The sequence below is a fragment of the Bubalus bubalis genome, chromosome 5, assembly GCF_019923935.1.
Source record: "Bubalus bubalis isolate 160015118507 breed Murrah chromosome 5, NDDB_SH_1, whole genome shotgun sequence".
In the NCBI taxonomy this organism is placed as follows: Eukaryota; Metazoa; Chordata; class Mammalia; order Artiodactyla; family Bovidae; genus Bubalus; species Bubalus bubalis.
Window position 1 is genome coordinate 16,319,836 of NC_059161.1, and position 19,060 is coordinate 16,338,895.

Sequence of the window (19,060 nt, forward strand, 5' to 3'; positions counted from 1 at the left end):
TTTCCAAATAAAGTATGTATTAAATTTTTTATGAAATTATAGCTATTTTCCAGAATTAATGGGAAGCAAAAATTAGCAAATTTGAGTTTCAAGCAGGATAAGTAAAATTAAATCTATACCTTAAATACATCACACTGGAAACTATAAAATATGAAAGGCAAAGAAAGTGTTTTAAAAGTTATCAAAGAAAAGATAAATTACCTATAAAGAACAAATCAAAGCCACAATGAGACATTGTCTCACACCTGTTAGAATGGTTATTATTGAAAAGACAAAGAATAGCAAGTGTTGGAGAGAATATGAAGAAAAGGGAAGCCTACAATATTGGTGGGGCTATAAATTGGTGAGGCCACCATGGAAAACAGTATGCAGGTCCCTCAAAGAACTAGAACTATTATATAACTCAGCCATTCCATTCTGGGTAACTAAAGAGCACCAAAAAGCTAATTCAAAAAGGTATATGCACCCCTATGTTCAGTGTAGAGTTATATATAATAGCCAGGATATGGGAACAACCTAAATATCTATCAATGAATAAATGGATAAAGAAGATGTGGCATATATACACATTAGAATATGACTCAGTCATAAAAAAGAATGAAATTCTGCCACTTGTGACAACATGAATGGACCTTGAAGGTATTATACTAAGTGAAATAAGTCAAATACGATTTCAATTCTATGTGAAACCCAAAAAACCAAAACAAATGAACAAACAAAATAAAATAAAAACAAACTCAGGTTGTATGACAAATGCATCTCAAGTTTCTAAAAACCGCCAAACTGTTTTCCAGAGTGGCTTGTTATCTGATATTCCCACTGGCAACATATGAGCATTCCAGTTATGCCACATTCTTGCCAACACTTGATATTGTCAGTGAAAGGAAATGTTTATCATATCAATTTAGAAAGACACGTTTCTTTTTTAAAAAATATTTATTTGTTTATTTGGCTGTATAAGGTCTTAGTGGTGGCACACAGGATCTTTGTTGCATCATGTGGAGCCTTTTATTGATACAAGATTAGCCCACTAAAGATCAGATTAGTGGTTACCAGAGGGGAAGGAGCCTGGGGGGTGGAAGAAATGGGTGAAAGACGTCAACTGCGAATGGTAATGGATAGTAAATAGACCTGTGATAGTGATCATTTCATAGTGTATATAGATGTCAATGCTATATACCTGAAACTTTTACAACAATCAAAACAATATTATAAAGACAACAAGTATATCAATAATGAAACAACAATTAGACTCAATAGGCTTCTCAACAGCAACTGCTTGGAGCATTTTCAGAGCTCACCTTATCCTCTACTGAGTCTAAGATCATAATACTTTTTCTCAGCTGCCACATACTCTGTCCTAATTGAGGGAGAAGACTGAACTGAGCTCAGCACTATCAATGACTTCATTTGGATGAGACTGGGATAACAGCAGATGGAAGCAGTGGTATCAAATATCTTGCTAATTATGGCGCCCTTGGAAATTCATTGGGCATTAACTATCCAGATGAAGAAACAGAAGTACTACAGAATCTTATCCACTATTCATTCCCTTCTTGTCCAATGACAAGATTAAAAGAAACTCGTTTTTCTACGGGACTTCCCTGATAGTCCAGTGGTTAAGAATTCTCCTTGCAACGCAGGGGACTCAGGTTCAGTCCCTGGTTGGGGAACTAAGATCCCACGTGCTGTGGAGCAGTTGAGCATGTGCACTGCAACTACCGAGCCCATGAGCTCTCGAGCTTGTGTGCCTCCACCAGAGAGCCCATGAGCCACAATAAAAGGCTCCACGTGATGCAACAAAGATCCTGTGTGCCACCACTAAGACCTTATACAGCCAAATAAACAAATAAATACTTTTTAAAAAAGAAACGTGTCTTTCTAAATTGATATGTTAAACATTTCCTTTCACTGACAAGATCTAGTGTTGGCAAGAATGTGGCATAACTGGAATGCTCATGTGTTGCCAGTGGGAATATCAGATAACAAACCACTCTGGACAACAGTTTGGCAGTTCTTAGAAACTTGAGATGCATTTGTCATACAACCTGGCAATTCTACTTTTTAAGTATTTGTCCAAAAGAAGGAAGCACACGTCCACACGAAGACTTGGACGTGAATGTTCATAGAAACTTTTTTCATAATCATCCAAAACTAGAAACAATACAAATGTTCATCAACAGATAAATGAATTATATAGTATATCTATACAATGGAATATTACTAGGTATTAAAAAGGAACAAACTACTCATATACATAATCGTGAGGGTGAGTCTCAAAAACATCATGCTAAGGAATAAGCAAAAGGCCCATAGTTCATACTTCATGAGTCCTTTTATGTGAAACTTTGGAAAAAACAAATCTAGCCTATAGTAAGGGCAAAGAGATGATACTTCCCTAGAGCCATGCGGGAGGGTGGTTGATGGGGAAGGGAGGGACACGGAGGAAATCTGGGACTGATGGAAATGTTCTCCATTTTTAGTGTAATGATGGTAACATGAGTACATACATTTGTCAAAACTCATAAAACTGTACACTTGAGATGGGTGCACTATATGTAAATTGCACCTCAATAAAGCTGATTTTTAAAATTTCTTTCCTCTTGCCAAAAACATTTTCAGCTGTTTTCCCACACATACTTATCATTTTCTCATGACATGCTCTTCCTACACTTTCTTCTCTTTGTTGACTTTATCATTGTCTCACTTTTGAAATATGACTTTTCCCTATCTTAAGGCTAGGTCATTAAATTGAGATTATTTTCTTTTTGCTCTAAAAAGTAGGATATGATGGAGAGATTGTGGTATAAAGAAGAATTTTAGAGTGCTCAAATCCCAGATTCACCGATTATTAGCTATGTTATTTTAAGCATTAAACAGTCTGAAATAGATGGAAGCTGCTGTATAACACAGGCAGCCCAGCCTGGCACCCATTGATACCTTAAGTGGATGGGATACGGGTGGGAAAGAGGTTCAAGGTTATACATATAATTATAACTGATTTCCAGCTGATGTACAGCAGAGACCACCGAAGCACTGTAAAGAAATTATCCTCCAGTAAAATAAAAAATTGCACTGCAAAAAAAAAATCTTACTATGAAAAGTCAGCCAAACTCAACAATGCGTTTAGTGATACAATAAAAATTATGAATTACATAAAAACTAATGCATTCCATTTGAGAGTATTCTCTTTATGTGATAATATGGAAGCTTATCACAAACAACTGCGATGGTATACTAGGTACACTGGTTATCTAGGGGAAAAATTCTGTAGAGAATGTCTGCACATCGAAGAAACTCAAGAGTTACTAATAGAAAAGAAACATGTTTGGGCTCAGTTTTGTAAAGATATGTATTAGACAGCCAGACTTGCCTATTTTTCTGAAATATATTTGTCAAGTTAATAATCTTAATATTTCCAAACAAGGAAGCAATACACCATATTTTCCAGTAGTAGATGACTGAAAAGTCAAAATAAACATTAGAAGCATAAAAGACAGTTTTCACAGATTATGTCATGTTTCATAATTTAACAACTATTATTCATGCAGCAGGTAATTATTGCTCATCCGCTCAAAATGATTACCAAACACCTGAAGGAACTGATAGAATGCTTAAAATTTTTATATTCCATCAAGATCCATGCATAGTATATATGGAATTTAGAAAGATGGTAACAATAACCCTGTATACAAGACAGCAAAAGAGACACTGATGTATAGAACAGTCTTTTGGACTCTGTGGGAGAGGGAGAGGGTGGGATGATTTGGGAGAATGGCATTGAAATATGTATAATATCATATATGAAACGAGTCGCCAGTCCAGGTTCGATGCACGATACTGGATGCTTGGGGCTGGAGCACTGGGACGACCCAGAGGGATGGTATGGGGAGGGAGGAGGGAGGAGGGAGGAGGTTTCAGGATAGGGAACACATGTATACCTGTGGCAGATTCATTTTGATATATGGAAAAACCAATAAAATATTGTAAAGTTAAATAAAATAAAATTAAAAAAAAAAAGATCCATGGATAGGAAATTCATGGAACCAGAAACCATTCGTTGAAAGATAGTTTAAATTTAATATTATTTTACAGGGCTTCCCTGGTGGCTTGGACGGTAAAGAATCTGCCTGCAATGCAGGAGACCCAGGTTTGATCCCTGGGTCAGGAAGACCCCCTGGAGGAGGAAATGGTAACCCACCCCAGTATTCTTGCCTGGGAAATCCCAAGGACAGAAGAGCCTGACAGGCTACAGTCCATGGGGTCATAAACAGTCAGACACGACTGAGCAAATAACACTTTCACTTTTCACTTTTACAGGATAAATTGTTGGAACTGACCACTAATGAAGCTTTGACAGTGAATTTTTAAAATATTACATCACTTGCTTTGTTTTTAAAAAGCATTAAAAATGAATATCTTTAGAGCTTCACTGGTGGCTCAGTGGGAAAGAATCCACCTGCCAATGCAAGAGACATGGGTTCAATCCCGGTCCAGGAAGATCCCACAAGCCGCAGAGCAACTAAGCCCATGTATCAAAACTGTTGAGCCTGTGCTCTAAAGCCCAGAGGGCACAACCGCTGGCCCACGTGCTGCAGCTACTGAAGCCCACACACCCCAGAGCCCGTGCTCCACAACAGGAGAAGCCACCAGGGTGAGAAGCCCACACACATCTACAGAGCAGCCCCCACTCGCCCCAGCTAGAGAGGAGCCCACCCAGCAATGAAGACCCAGCATAGCCAAAAATAAAATTAATTAATTAATTAACTCTTTTAAAAAGTGAGTATCTTCAGGTCGTGAAAGTGCTTTAAAACCTCTTCCTCTATTCCTATTAGCATACCTCTAGAAACTGGCTTTCTCTATTACAATGCTATTAAAACAAACATTAAGTTTGAGCAAGTTGTTCAACCTAGATGGGATAAAGTAGCAAGCAAGAAGCAAGTTGGTCACAGTAAAAACCTTTTAAATGGATATACATAGTGGAAATAAAATGTACATGTATAGGACGTTGAATATAGAGATTCACTATATCCTTCATAAATGTTTTAACACAATTGTAGGATACAGTAATAGCAATCTCTATATTAACCATCTATATACATTAATCATATACACATATGCTTTCAATAAACAACATATGTAGTTTTGGTAACTCTTTTTTTCTTTTTATTCTGTGTGATGTTTGTTCTGTTTATATTTACATAGACACAGAGACCAATGGAAAAGACTAGAAAGCCCAGAAACAAATCACGCAAACACAGTCAAATGATCTTGGGGACTTCCCTGATGGTCTAGGGGTTAAGACTTGCACTCCCAATTCAAGAGGTACAGGTTAGATCCCTGGTCAGGGAACTAAGATTCCACATGCCGCATGGGGTGGCCAAAAAAAAAAAAGTGATCTTTGACAAGGATGCCCAAGATTATACAATAGGGAGGAGATAATCTCTTCAACAAATAATGTTAGGAAAACTGGATATCTACAAGCAAAACAATGAAACTGGACCCTTAAACCATACACATACACACATACAAAATCTTCAAAATAGATTATAAAGACTTAAATTTAAAGCCTGAAACTATAAAATCTCTAGAAGGAAAAGCTTTATGATATTAGTCTTGGCAATAATTTCTTGGATATGACATCACAAGCTCAGGCAAAAATAGCAAAAAGAGACAAGTGTTCTGTTTATATTTATTTAAAAAACATTTAAATTTGTATTTGTTGATCTGGTTATATCTGTTCAACTACTTATTTTTAAAATAATCTTCTGATTTCAATGTTTTTTGTTCATTTTTAATACTATAATTTTCATCAAATTTTACAAAATTATGTGTATGATGATTTAGTAACTTAAGTTGGACCTTCCTCACAGATAGTTTGAAACTTTTTTAGAGCCTCTGTATAGACTCTATAAATAAAGGGGCTTCCCTGATAGCTTAGTCAGTAAAGAATCCACCTGGATTGGGAAGATCTCCTGGAGAAGGGATAGGCTACCCCACTGCAGTATTCTTGGGCCTCCCTGGTGGTTCAGCTGGTAAAGAATCCACCTGCAATGCGGGAGACCTGGGTTCAACCTCTGGGTTGGGAAGATCCCCTGGAGAAGGGAAAGGCTACCCACTCCAGTATAATGCTTAAATTTAATCTCTAGAAGGAAAAGCTTATGACATTAGTTTTGGCAATAATATCTTGGATATGACATCAAAAGCGTAGGCAAAAATAGCTTACAGACTCCAGGAGTAAAGATAGTGCTTCATCCTGCACTTTTCCTCAGTTTAAGTTTTAGGAGTAACCTTTGATTCTGAACATTTGCTGATGTTTATCTAGGATAATGGGGAAAGCAACATGGAGGAATTCTGAGGAAAAAAAAGTGTGGTTTCACAAGGACCTACTGTATAGCACATGGGCTTCCCCAGTGGCTCAGCGATAAAGAATCCTCCTGCAATGCAGGAGGTGCAGATTTGATCCCTGGATCAGGAAGACCCCTGGAGTAGGAAACGGCAACCCACTCCAGTATTCTTGCCTGGAAAATCCCATAGACAGTGGATACAGTCCATGGGGTTGCAAAGAGTCAGACATAACTAGGCCCGTGTGCACACACACTATGCTGTACAGCTGAAACTAACACAACATTATTAATCAACTATATGCCAATATAAAATTAAAAGTTTTCAACAAGGTGGGGCGGGTTGCGGGGGGAACTGTTGGGACACGTGCATACAAAGTGTGGTTTTAGCAAAGTAACCACGGGTCCAACACAAAGTTTCCTGCTCTTTAGACTGTGCTGCCACCCTGTGGCCATTCTTCTCACGACCCCAAACTACAAGATTCACCCTTTGCTATAGTGTGCTAAGTCGCTTCAGGGGTGTCCAACTCTTTGTGACTCTGTAGACCACAGCTCAGTCCACCAGGCTCCTCCATCCATGGGATTCTCCGTGCAAGAGTCGAGTCCAGTTCTTTGTGACCCTGTGGACTATAGCCTGCGAGGCTCCCCTGTCCACGGAATTCTACAGGCAAGAATACTGGAATGGGTTGCCATTCCCTTCTCCAGGGGATCTTCCCAACCCAGGGACTGAACCAGGGTCTCCTGCATTGCAGGCAGGTTCTTTACCATCTGAGCCACCAGGGAAACCCATATATGTGTATGTATAAATATGTACAAACATATATATGGGAGAGAGAGAGAGAGAGAGAGATATATATATATATATCCCTTTCCTCTCAACTCTAACATTTCTCATTCCAACTAATTCTATAGTGAACTTCATTAAATCCACCGAATACGCCACTCTTATTTATTTCAAGCTTACTCTTTTTCTTCAGTTTCTTTTTAAAGTAGTTTTAAGTAGTCTGTACTGCTATATGAATGTGGGCATTATTATTCAGTGTCAGCCAAACTGCAATGAAAGCAATGAATTAATTGGGCACAGTACATTCAAATAAAAGTAAAATATTTTAGCAATAAAATAGAGATTACTTTACTTCTTGCCATCCAAAGAAAATGTCACCTTATAAGCAGCAGCTAGCAACACATAAGCCATCTTGGATACATCCCAAACTGGGATGCCAGAACACAGATTAGAAACAAATCTTTGTTTACAACTAAACTAAGTAAAGTGTATTATTACATATATCAGTGTAGAAGAATTCAGCTTTTGTAAGCATTTTCATCATAATTTCATATTACTTTATATAGATAACATATAGCATAATTCATCTGACTAAAGATGAAACATTGCAAGTTAACAAAGACAGAAGAAAGAAGTCTATCTGGGAATCTAGATGTTTCTACAACCCTCCTTCCTTCCTATAAATCTCAACTCAGCAATAATAATTGTGAGCAGAAACCCAATGATCAAGGATTTTGTTTCTCTGCGATTAAATTCAGTTTTAAAAGTCATTCTGTGCAATCTAAATGAAGTTTTGCAAAGTCAATCTCCTTTAGAGTTTTCCAAACAGGTATTTTAAAAACTGTAACTTAAAAATGGTGATTCATGCAAAAGAGCAAAATTGGATACTTGTATCATAGTATTAACAAAAAATCAACTCACAATGGGTTAAAGACTTACGTGTGAAAGCTTAAACGGTAAAACTACTAGAAGAAAACACAGGGGGAAAGCTTCTTGACATTAATCTTGGCTATAATTTTATGTATGTGACACCAAAAGTGCAGGCATCAAAAATAAAAATAGACAAGTGGACCTGTATCAAACAGGTGCACAACAAAAGAAAAAGGGTAAAAAAACAACCTACAGGATGGCAAGAAATATTTGCAAACAACATATCTGATAAGGGATTAATGTCCAAAATGTATACGGAACTCATACAACTTGACAGCAAAAACAAAAACAAAACATTCTGACTTAAAAAAAGGAGGGGGGGGCACAAAAGACCTGAAGAGACTTTTATACAGAGTGAAGTAAGCCAGAAAGAAAAACACCAATACAGTATACTAACGCATATATATGGAATTTAGAAAGATGGTAACAATAACCCTGTGTACAAGACAGCAAAAGAGACACTGATGTATAGAACAGTCTTATGGACTCTGTGGGAGAGGGAGAGGGTGGGAAGATTTGGGAGAATGGCATTGAAACATGTAAAATATCATGTATGAAATGAGTTGCCAGTCCAGGTTCAATGCATGATACTGGATGCTTGGGGCTGGTGCACTGGGACGACCCAGAGGGAGGGTATGGGGAGGGAGGAGGGAGGAGGGTTCAGGATGGGGAACACATGTATACCTGTGGCGGATTCATTTTGATATTTGGCAAAACTAATACAATTATGTAAAGTTTAAAAATAAAATAAAATTTAAAAAAAAGAAAAAGAAAAAAAACTAAAAAAAAAAAAGACATACAAATGATCAACACGTATATGAAAAGGTGCTCAAGCATTATTCATCATCATGGAAATGCAAATCAAAACCACAGTGAGATATCACCTCACACCTGTTAGGATGGCTATCAAAATGGCAAAAGATAACAAGTGTTGATGAAAATGGGGAAAAGAGAAACATCATCTACTGTTGGTGGGAATGCAATCTGATACAGCCATTATAAGAAGGCAGTACAGTGGTTCCTCAAAAAATTAAAAAAAGAACTACTATATGATCCAGCAATCCCACCTCTGGATATTTATCCAAAAGTATCAGAGTCAGGATTTCAAAGCGATATCTGTACTCCCTTATATTCATTGCAGAATTATCATCACAACAGTGATGACATGGAAATAATCTAAATGTCCATCGGCAAATGAATGGTTAAAGAATGTGGTATATACATGCAATGGAATATTATTCAGCCTTTAAAAAGGAAACCCTGCCATCTGCCAGAACATGGATGAATCTGGAGGGCATTATGTTAAAAGAAATGAACCAAATACAGAAAGACAAACACTGCTTACACATGTGAGATGACTGATATGTTAATATTCTTTATTGTTATGATTATTTCACAATGTACAAGAACATCAAAAGATCAAGTTATATATACTAAATATACACAATTTTATTTGTCAATTACACCTCACTAGACCTGTCTTAAAAACTGACTGCCTAATTGGGATTGCCTATTTCTCAAATTACCCTAAAATGCAATTGGTAAATATACTAGTGGATAGAGGCTCATTTTTACAGTAATATTTTTAAATGGAATATCATTTATTGAGATCAAATAAAAGGTAAACTTAGAGGATCAACTTTTGGTTTTATATTTACCAGTTCATTGAGTTAGGAGGTGAAAATAGAGGCAGGAAGTAGGGACACAAAGGCAAGACCAGTGGCCAATGATGTGGAAGGAATGGGATTCAATAGAGTGAACAAGCATCAACGAAAGAAACTCTCACTGAAAATTAGTTAGCTGAGGAGGTAATGAATACACTTGAGACCCACAAAAGGCACAAAAATCAACATGAAATATTTAAGCTAGAAGGAGCTCTCAAGAGGAGAAGGGAAAGGACTGTTGCTGTTGTGGAGACTGGAAGCTTGACCATAAAAAACAAAACTGAGTGGTGATGCTGCTGCAGGAAGCCTTCTGGGTGCTTCCATCATCCCTGACAGTTATTTTTAGCACAGTGTATACATACATATATTTTAACATAGTATACATGCTTTGGTCACCTGATATGAAGAACTGACTCACAGGGAAAGACTCTGATGCTGGGAAAGATTGAAGGCTGAAGAAGAAGGGAACGACTGAGGATGAGATGGTTGGATGGCATCACCGACTCAATGCACATGAGTTTGAGCAAACTCCAGGAGTTGGTGACAGACAGGGAAGCCTGGCGTGCTGCAGTCCACGGGGTCGCAAAGAGTCGGACATGACTGAGCGACTGAACTGATACATGCTTAAGGACTTTGGGTGGCAACTAATGGAAATACGTAACAGTGATCACCACGCAGTCCTTCAAGCGTGCTGAGGAAGAGGATTGTGGGAATAATGAGAGTGAGCACAATGACTCATGACTGTCAACACATAAAGTGTCCTAGGAAACGGTGTGGAGATGGAGGGGGTGGAGGGGAAGCAAGGAGAGGGACGAGGTGCTCTTGCAGCTGATCCAGGGGCAAAGCTTGTCTTAACACTGGAGGCAACCACAAATGTATCAATAGCAAGAGTATCCCAGGGAATGTGTAAGAGAAGGGAAACTGCTAGCATGTAGTAATCCAGGTTTGACAGAAGTATAGAGCTCCTCCCCGCTCCAGGGGCAGCGGGGCTATTAGTAGAAAGTGCCTCCCTTTGGGGAAGTCAAGTCTCTGCTCCCTTCGCAGGGGCCTCCCTCTCACAGAAGGCAGAGCCTCCCAAGGAGGGGCTCTGGCACCACCACAGGTAAAGAAACCAACAGACCTTGTCCACATCCCAAGACCGGCTCCTATTTTAGATCAGAACAAAGGCTCTGAGCTCAGAATTTGATGCTCACAGCCAGAAGGAGAAAAAAACCCAGCATGTTCACTTAAACAGTAAGATATTACACTTTTATCCAGAATGGAATATGCATTCATGTATATTTTCATCTTCGGAACAGGTGGTTTGAAATGCAAATAAAGTAATAAGTGTCAGAGCCGTATCCTAGCAGTAGCTACTTTGCAAACGTTACCATGGCACCAATTCAACAGTGTTCTTAGACGCAGCCACACCTCGGCAAGGTCTTTCTAACTCGGGACAGCCAAGTTCAAAGGAACTAAAGGACGCAAACTGCAAAAAGAGTTCCGAACCGATACAGGAGGTGAATCTTAACAACACAGTTGGCCTCTGAAACGACTACTTGAAACAGGGCCTGAGACTTGAAGGGGGAAAGAGAGGCAATGGACCAACTGCTAGAACACCTGGAATGTGATCCAAGCGTGGAGACAAAATGATGGTAATTATAACTGCTAACACTTGTTTTTAGCTGCTAACAGATTGCGCACAGATTGGGAAGGGCAGACTCCATTTTCCAACTACTCCGGTGCAAACTGTGCTTTACCAGTACTCACTAAATCCTGGCTGAGTGAAGGGAAAGCAGACTGTCCTCGTGTATGGATCACTGGTGTTAAACTAAGGAAGGCGGTCCTCCCACAGCCGTAGCCCAGGGGGCCACTCACAAGGAGTGGAGACCGGGAGCTGGGTTCTGCAGCTCTCCACTTCCTACCGCCAGGAGATCTGCTCAGCTGAGGGCGGCATGCATTTATTTCTCAAGTGCGGACAAAGCAGAAGGAAGAGAACTGGGGGATGGGGACGCAGGATGGTGGGGAAACAAGTCTTAGCCAACTCGGCCTGTGAACCAATCAAGGTTCCTGAGGTAGTCCAGGGGCTAAACAGGGCAGGTCTCAACCTGGTTAGGGGAAAATGAAAGGCCAGATACCAAAGGTTAACACAAGACGGTCTGTCATTAGCAGCAAATTGCTGATATAAACCACAAATCCTGTAAGAGTTCAAAGCGGGTGGGAATTCTTTCCTGCTTCCCCTTCAGATAAGGGTGATTAAAGATCTTCTGAAAAAGTGAAGACGTGCCAATAGGGAGCCACAGTTGGTTGGCCCTGAAAGCCATCAGCAAGAATGAGGCTCCAAAACTCCCATCATTACCTATAAAAGCCACTAGTCCTCAAGATCCCCTTTTTTTTTTTTTTTTTTTTTTTATAAATTTTTTTTTAATTTTATTTTATTTTTAAACTTTACATAACTGTATTAGATTTGCCAAATATCAAAATGATTCCACCACAGGTATACACAGTAATGATGCATCATTCGTGGCTAAGATAGCCTAGCGGAGGGATGCAAAGGAAGGATGCTTAGAAAAGCAATCAGGACTTTCCATACCACCTTTATCTTGAAAACCCAAAGATTCCTCCTTATCAGAAGGGTAATTCTGGGATTATTACATATGGAGATCTCCATACCCTCTTCCGCCCCAAAAAAGTAAAGGCAGAAAAGGGCCTCTTGGTACTGCTTCCGTAACATTTTAGCCAAATCAATCTGTAAATTTTCTGTGGCTGAGTAGACATTGTAATTTGAGTTATAACCTGGATATCGGGTGTACCACCCAACGGCAGACCACACTCAGCGCACAATATTCAAAAGAAAGTGAGACTTTGGGCTTGGTTTTGGCAAGTTTTGATATTCTTAGGTCCAGTCTCATGTGTAAGGCTGAGAGGCACAGATCCAAGGAGAAAACAATGCTCAGGATCAAGCAGGAGACGGTGTCAGGTTCTAGGTGATCAGTCCATTGCCAAGGGTTAATCAGGGGAAGAGTCAGGATCCCAAGGAAAACCTTCGCAGGGTGTAAGAAGCCTTGGAGCAGGAAAATATAGCACTAAGGAGCTATCTGAGGCAAACACCTAATCCTATGGACCAAGTTGATGTGTCAGAGGTCAGGAGAAATCTGGAATTTGATGCATATGTGGTGCCCAGAGTCAGTGCAGAGACATCAGCCATTAGGCTAATGGTGACATGAGTAAAGTCACATCCCATCAACAGCTGGACTGATGCTCCTAAAGTATTTTCTGCCCAGGAAGGGATTAGTAAAGGACCTCTGCAGGTTTTGGCCTGGAGATGAGGCCGTATCATATACAGCAATGACTGAGGGGACCTGGGTTGAGAAGACAGAAGTTGATCAAAGTGCTTCTATAGGAGAGGCTGTAATAAATACTTCTGAAGTGATAAATTTTGAGAAGTGAGAAATTAATTTTGTTGCAGTGGTCAGTTTGTCCTTTTCAAATTTTCTGCTTTATCTATTTTGCTGCCTGGACAAAGTGGTAAATGTAAAAAACATACATAGTAGAAGAAACTATGGGGAATACTTAAACTCCTCTTTGATGCAGAAGTCTTTCCTAAATACGATAGTAAAAAAAAAATTCATAATATTAATTAGACCACATAAAATGTAAAATTTGGTTCAATTAAAAATACTATCAGCATAATTAAAAGGCTCTATAAAGCAGGCAAAATATTAACAAAAAATATGACAGGTAATGCTCTTGATACATAAGTTACTGCAAACAAACCTCAACAAAAAGTGGTAAAGAATCATACATCTTTCACAGAAGAATAAATACTACAGATCAATAAGCATGTAAAAAGGTACTATGTTTTCACCAGGAATGAAAAGGTACAAAATATAACCATAAAGAGATACTGATGTTCACTTCTTAAACTGACAAAGGGCATATTAATAATAAAACTGGGAGAGTTTCTTTTGTGCAAACACATAATAGTTGCAAAATAAAGTTACTTTAAAATGTTTCTATATTATAATGCCCTTGGTTGCTGCTTGAGAACAATAATACTGAAGGAATATTTTTGTAAAGGAAAAATCATTACTTAAAATTTCAACTTTGAGGGCTTAACATCCACGACATTATTTATTTGCAATATCCTGAAGGATCATATTTGCTCTCTAGAATAGGAAAGTTTCCAAAATGCTCTAACAAGACCCACCTACTGGAAATAAAACTCTCAAATGTCAATGAATGAGGAGGGTCCACAGCCCATAGAATACTCAAGCATTCCTTCTCCAAGAAGTCTCTACCACTAAATAAAATAGATCCCAAGGTCTTAGTCCCGGATAACGGATAACCACCTCCTACTTATTGCCAATGATTTGAAGAAATAGCTGATTTTACATGCAAGCACACTCAAAACCTCCATACAGTATATTAGATACTTTCATAGTCAGCAAAAAACAAAGAAGAACAATATTATGAACAAAATGTAAAACCCTTGCTGTGTCTTTGGACTCTAATAAATCAGAACCAACTAGACAACCTGGGGGATTCATACTATTACTACCGAGCTAAAATGTCACTTCAGTTCAGTTCAGTCGCTCAGTCGTGTCCAACTCTTCGCGACCCCATGGACTGCAGCACGCCAGGCCTCCCTGTCCATCACCAACTCCTGGAGTTTACCAAAACTGATTCCATTGAGTCAGTGATGCCATCCAACCATCTCACCCTCTGTCATCCCCTTCTTCTCCCACCTTCAATCTTTCCCAGTATCAGGGTCTTTTCCAATGAGTCAGCTCTTCGCATCAGGTGGCCAAAGTATTGGAGTTTCAGCTTCAACATATGAACACTCAGGACTGATCTCCTTTAGGATGGACTGGTTGGTCTCCTTGCAGTCCAAGGGACTCTCAAGAGTCTTCTCCAACACCACAGTTCAAAAGCATCAATTCTTTGGCACTCAGCTTTCAAACTCACATCCATACACAACTCCTGGAAAAACCATAGCTTTGACTAGATGGAACTTTGTTGACAAAGTAATGTCTTTGCTTTTTAATTTGCTGTCTAGGTTGGTCATAACTTTACTTCCAAGGAGTAAGCGTCTTTTAATTTCATGGCTGCAGTCGTCATCTGCAGTGATTTTGGAGCCCCTGAAAATAAAGTCTGCCACTGTTTCCACTGTTTCCCCATCGATTTGCCATGAAGTGATATGACTGGATGCCATGATCTTAGTTTTCTGAATGTTGAGCTTTAAGCCAACTTTTTCACTCTCCTCTTTCACTTTAATCAAGAGACTCTTTAGTTCTTCTTCACTTTCTGCCATAAGGGTTGTGTCATCTGCATATCTGAGGTTACTGATACTTCTCCCGGCAATCTTGATTCCAGCTTGTGCTTCTTCCAGCCCAGCGTTTCTCATGATGTACTCTGCATGTAAGTTAAATAAGCAGGGTGACAATATACAGCCTTGACTTACTCCTTTCCCAATTTGGAACCAGTCTGTTGTTCCATGTCCAGTTCTAACTGTTGCTTCCTGACCTGCATATAGGTTTCTCAAGAGGCAGGTCAGGTGGTCTGGTATTCCCAACTCTTTCAGAATTTTCCACAGTTTATTGTGATCCACACAGTCAAAGGCTTTGGCATAGTCAATGAAGCAGAAATAGATGTTTTTCTGGAACTCCCTTGCTTTTTTGATGATCCAGTGGATGTTGGCAATTTGATCTCTGGTTCCTCTGCCTTTTCTAAAACCAGCTTGAACATCATGAAGTTCACAGTTCATATATTGTTGAAGCCTTGCTTGGAGAATTTTGAGCATTACTTTACTAGCATGTGAGATGACTGCAATTGTGCAGTAGTTTGAACATTCTTTGGCATTGCCTTTCTTAGGGACTGAAATGAAAACTGACCTTTTCCAGTCCTGTGGCCACTGCTGAGTTTTCCAAATTTGCTGGCATATTGAGTGCAGCACTTTCACAGCATCATCTTTCAGGATTTGAAATAGCTCAACTGGAATTCCATCACCTCCACTAGCTTTGTTCATAGTGATGCTTTCTAAGGCCCACTTGACTTCACATTCCAGGATGTCTGGCTCTAGGTCAGTGATCAGACCATCGTGATTATCTTGGTCATGAAGATCTTTTTTGTACAGTTCTTCTGTGTATTCTTGCCACCTCTTCTTAATATCTTCTGCTTCTGTTAGGTCCATACCATTTCTGTACTTTATTGAGCCCATCTTTGCATGCAATGTTCCCTCGGTATCTCTAATTTTCTTGAAGAGATCTCTAGTCTTTCCCATTCTGTTGTTTTCCTCTATTTCTTTGCACTGATCACTGACAAAGGCTGTCTTATCTTCCATTGCTATTCTTTGGAACTCTGCATTCAAATGGGTATATCGTTCCTTTTCTCCTTTGCTTTTTTGCTACTCTTCTTTTCACAGCTATTCGTAAGGCCTCCTCAGACAGCCATTTTGCTTTTTTGCATTTCTTTTTCTTTAGGATGGTCTTGATCCCTGTCTCCTGTACAATGTCACAAACCTCTATCCATAGTTCATCAGGCACTCTATATGATCTAGTTCCTTAAATCTATTTCTCACTTCCATTGTATAATTGTAAGGGATTTGATTTAGGATTAGGTCATACCTGAAAGGTCTAGTGGTTTTCCCTACTTTCTTCAATTTAAGTCTGAATTTGGCAATAAGGATGTCATGATCTGAGCCACAGCCAGCTGCTGGTATTGTTTTTTCTGACTGTATAAAGCTTCTCCATCTTTGGGTGCAAAGAATACAATCAATCTGATTTTGGTGTTGACCATCTGGTGAAGTCCATGTGTAGAGTCTTCTCTTGTGTTGTTGGAAGAGGGTGTTTGCTATGACCAGTGTGTTCTCTTGGCAAAACTCTATGAGCCTTTGCCCTGCTTCATTCTGTACTCCAAGGCCAAATTTGCCTGTTACTTCAGGTGTTTCTTGACTTCCTAACTTTTGCATTCCAGTCCCCTATAATGAAAAGGACATCTTTTTTGGGTGTTAGTTTTAAAAGGTGTTGTAGGTCTTCATAGAACCGTTCAGCTTCTTCAGCATTACTGGTAGGGGCATAGACTTGGATTACCTAGTGCTATTGAATGGTTTGCCTTGGAAACAAACAGAAATCATTCTGTCATTTTGAGATTGCATCCAAGTACTGCATTTCAGACTCTTGTGTTGACTATAATGGCTACTCCATTTCTTCTAAGGGATTCTTGCCCGCAGTAGTAGATATAATGGTCATCTGAGTTAAATTCACCCATTCCAGTCCATTTTAGTTCGCTGATTCCTAAAATGTCAACGTTCACTCTTGCCATCTCTAATATGTACTGAGTCCTTAATATGTGTCAGGCACATAATAAAGCATTTTTTATTTATTCCATCATTCAATGCACAAGATAATCTTGCGAGGCAGGTTCTATTCTTATCCTCATTTCACCAAAAAAAGAAAAAAAAGAAGCTGTGGCTTCCAGATGTTCTATAACTTGCCAAAAGTAACAAAGCTGGTAATCGGCAGAGCCCAGATTTGAAATAAGGCAATCTGTTTCTAGAACTTGCACTGTTAACCCATTTGTTCTTCTGCCTCAGAATCTATCAAACAGACAAAGATGTTCTTGTGTCTTTCCCTTCTGTCTCCTCCCCCAGCATTTGTCTAATTCTCAGGATTAGTATCTTGAACTTTCACTATGGGTATACAGTAAATTACTATCTTTTAAAGTCAAAAGATGTTACCATGGTTATTGTGCTACTTCCTCTAAAGAAAAGTATGACTCGGCAAATTAAAGCGCTGTGTTTCATTTTTCCTGCACTGGTTTTATATGTCATTTCTCTTCCTTGTTTAGGGTTGCAGCTAGAAGACAATAAAACTAACAATGGAGCCCTTATATGAGGAATACTTGGCCAATCACGGAACGATAGTAAAACCTTATTACTGGCTGAGTTTCTCTCTCGATTGCTCTAATTGTCCTTACCATATTCGGACGGGTGAAGAAGCAAGAGTTGCCTACACAGAATTTTATCAGATTTTTGGATTCCCTTATGGGCCAACATATCCTCCAACGAAACACCTCACGTTCTATGAGCTAAAAACTTCTTCTGGAAGCCTGGTGCAAAAGGGTCATGCTAGCAGCTGCACTGGGAATGATACCCACCCGGAATCAATGTTATTTGAGGTGAACGGTTACTTTGACTCGGCCATACACAAAAACGACTGCATCCGGCATATTATTCTGTACTCCAGCAACTCCCCTTGCAATGAAGCTAACCACTGCTGCATCAGCAAAATGTATACCTTCCTGGCAAAGTATCCAGATATCACTCTTAGTATTTACTTTTCTCAGCTCTATCACACAGAGGCTGAATTTCCTGCCTCGCCGTGGAACCGCGAAGCTCTCCGGAGCCTGGCCAGTTTATGGCCACAGGTCACTTTGAGCCCCATAAGTGGTGGGATATGGTATTCTCTCCTCAGCAACTTTGTGAGCAGTGTCCAGGGAGCAAGTGTTTTCCAGCCCATTTTAACCGGGAGAGCTCTGGCGGACAGGCACAACGCACTTGAAATCAACGCCATAACAGGGGTGAAACCATACTTCACCGATGTTCTTCTCCAGGCAAAAGAGAATCCGGACATAAAAGTTCAGGCAGCTTTGGAGGGCTACCCCTTAAACAATGTCTTTCCCAGGCAGTCTTTTCAAGTGACAAGCGGACAGCTGCAACCCAATCTGACCCTCGACCCCAGGGTTCCTGTCGTATTTGTGCTGGTGCCTTATAGAGACCTACCACCAATCCATGTAGGACCAAGCCCACATAAACCCAGGAATATCATAAGGCATTTAAATGTGCCTCAAATATCATTCCAGGAAACCGGTGATCTCAGAAAGTCTCCCATTGGCATGCCAGTGGAGAGAGTAGAACTCACAGGACAGTTTGCAAGTAGCAAAGAAGCAGATGAAAAGAAGAAGAAGAAGAAAGCGAAAAACTAAAATCTGCATTCTGACAACTGGTCAGGAGACCAAACTACTACCAGAGGACTTTGATAGGCAGCAGAAATCTGGAAACTTTCTCTCTTAGGTCTGATTCAAGACAGAGATAAACTGACACACTCAAAGCAAAACATGAATTGTTTATTATCTCAACTATTACAAGGCTACATTATTTCTAAAATAATCCAAGATGTTTCCATAAGCAACTTGTTCTCTCTCCTTTCCTTTGAAAGTGACAGTATCAAAATGGAGCCATTAGTAACTTGCTAATATTCTGATGTGGATAAGAAAATGTCATTATTCTACACTACCCACATCATCTTTCCACTAAAAAAGCCCATGGACTAAATAGCTTCCTAAATTTGTTTTGGTAT

At 39.4% G+C, this 19,060-nt stretch overlaps 2 protein-coding genes across 3 annotated transcripts in view; one reads left to right on the forward strand and one right to left on the reverse strand.

Moving 5' to 3' along the window:
• Window positions 1-19,060, reverse strand: part of RGL1 (ral guanine nucleotide dissociation stimulator like 1) — a 280,330-nt gene that overhangs the window by 249,657 nt on the left and 11,613 nt on the right. The gene's annotated exons all lie outside the window — the stretch shown is intronic.
• APOBEC4 (apolipoprotein B mRNA editing enzyme catalytic polypeptide like 4) lies at window positions 11,128-19,054 on the forward strand. The gene is made up of 2 exons (XM_006048651.3): window positions 11,128-11,356; window positions 17,550-19,054. The coding sequence occupies exon 2, from the start codon at window positions 17,580-17,582 to the stop codon at window positions 18,684-18,686; it is 1,107 nt and encodes a 368-aa protein (XP_006048713.1). The 5' UTR covers window positions 11,128-11,356; window positions 17,550-17,579; the 3' UTR covers window positions 18,687-19,054.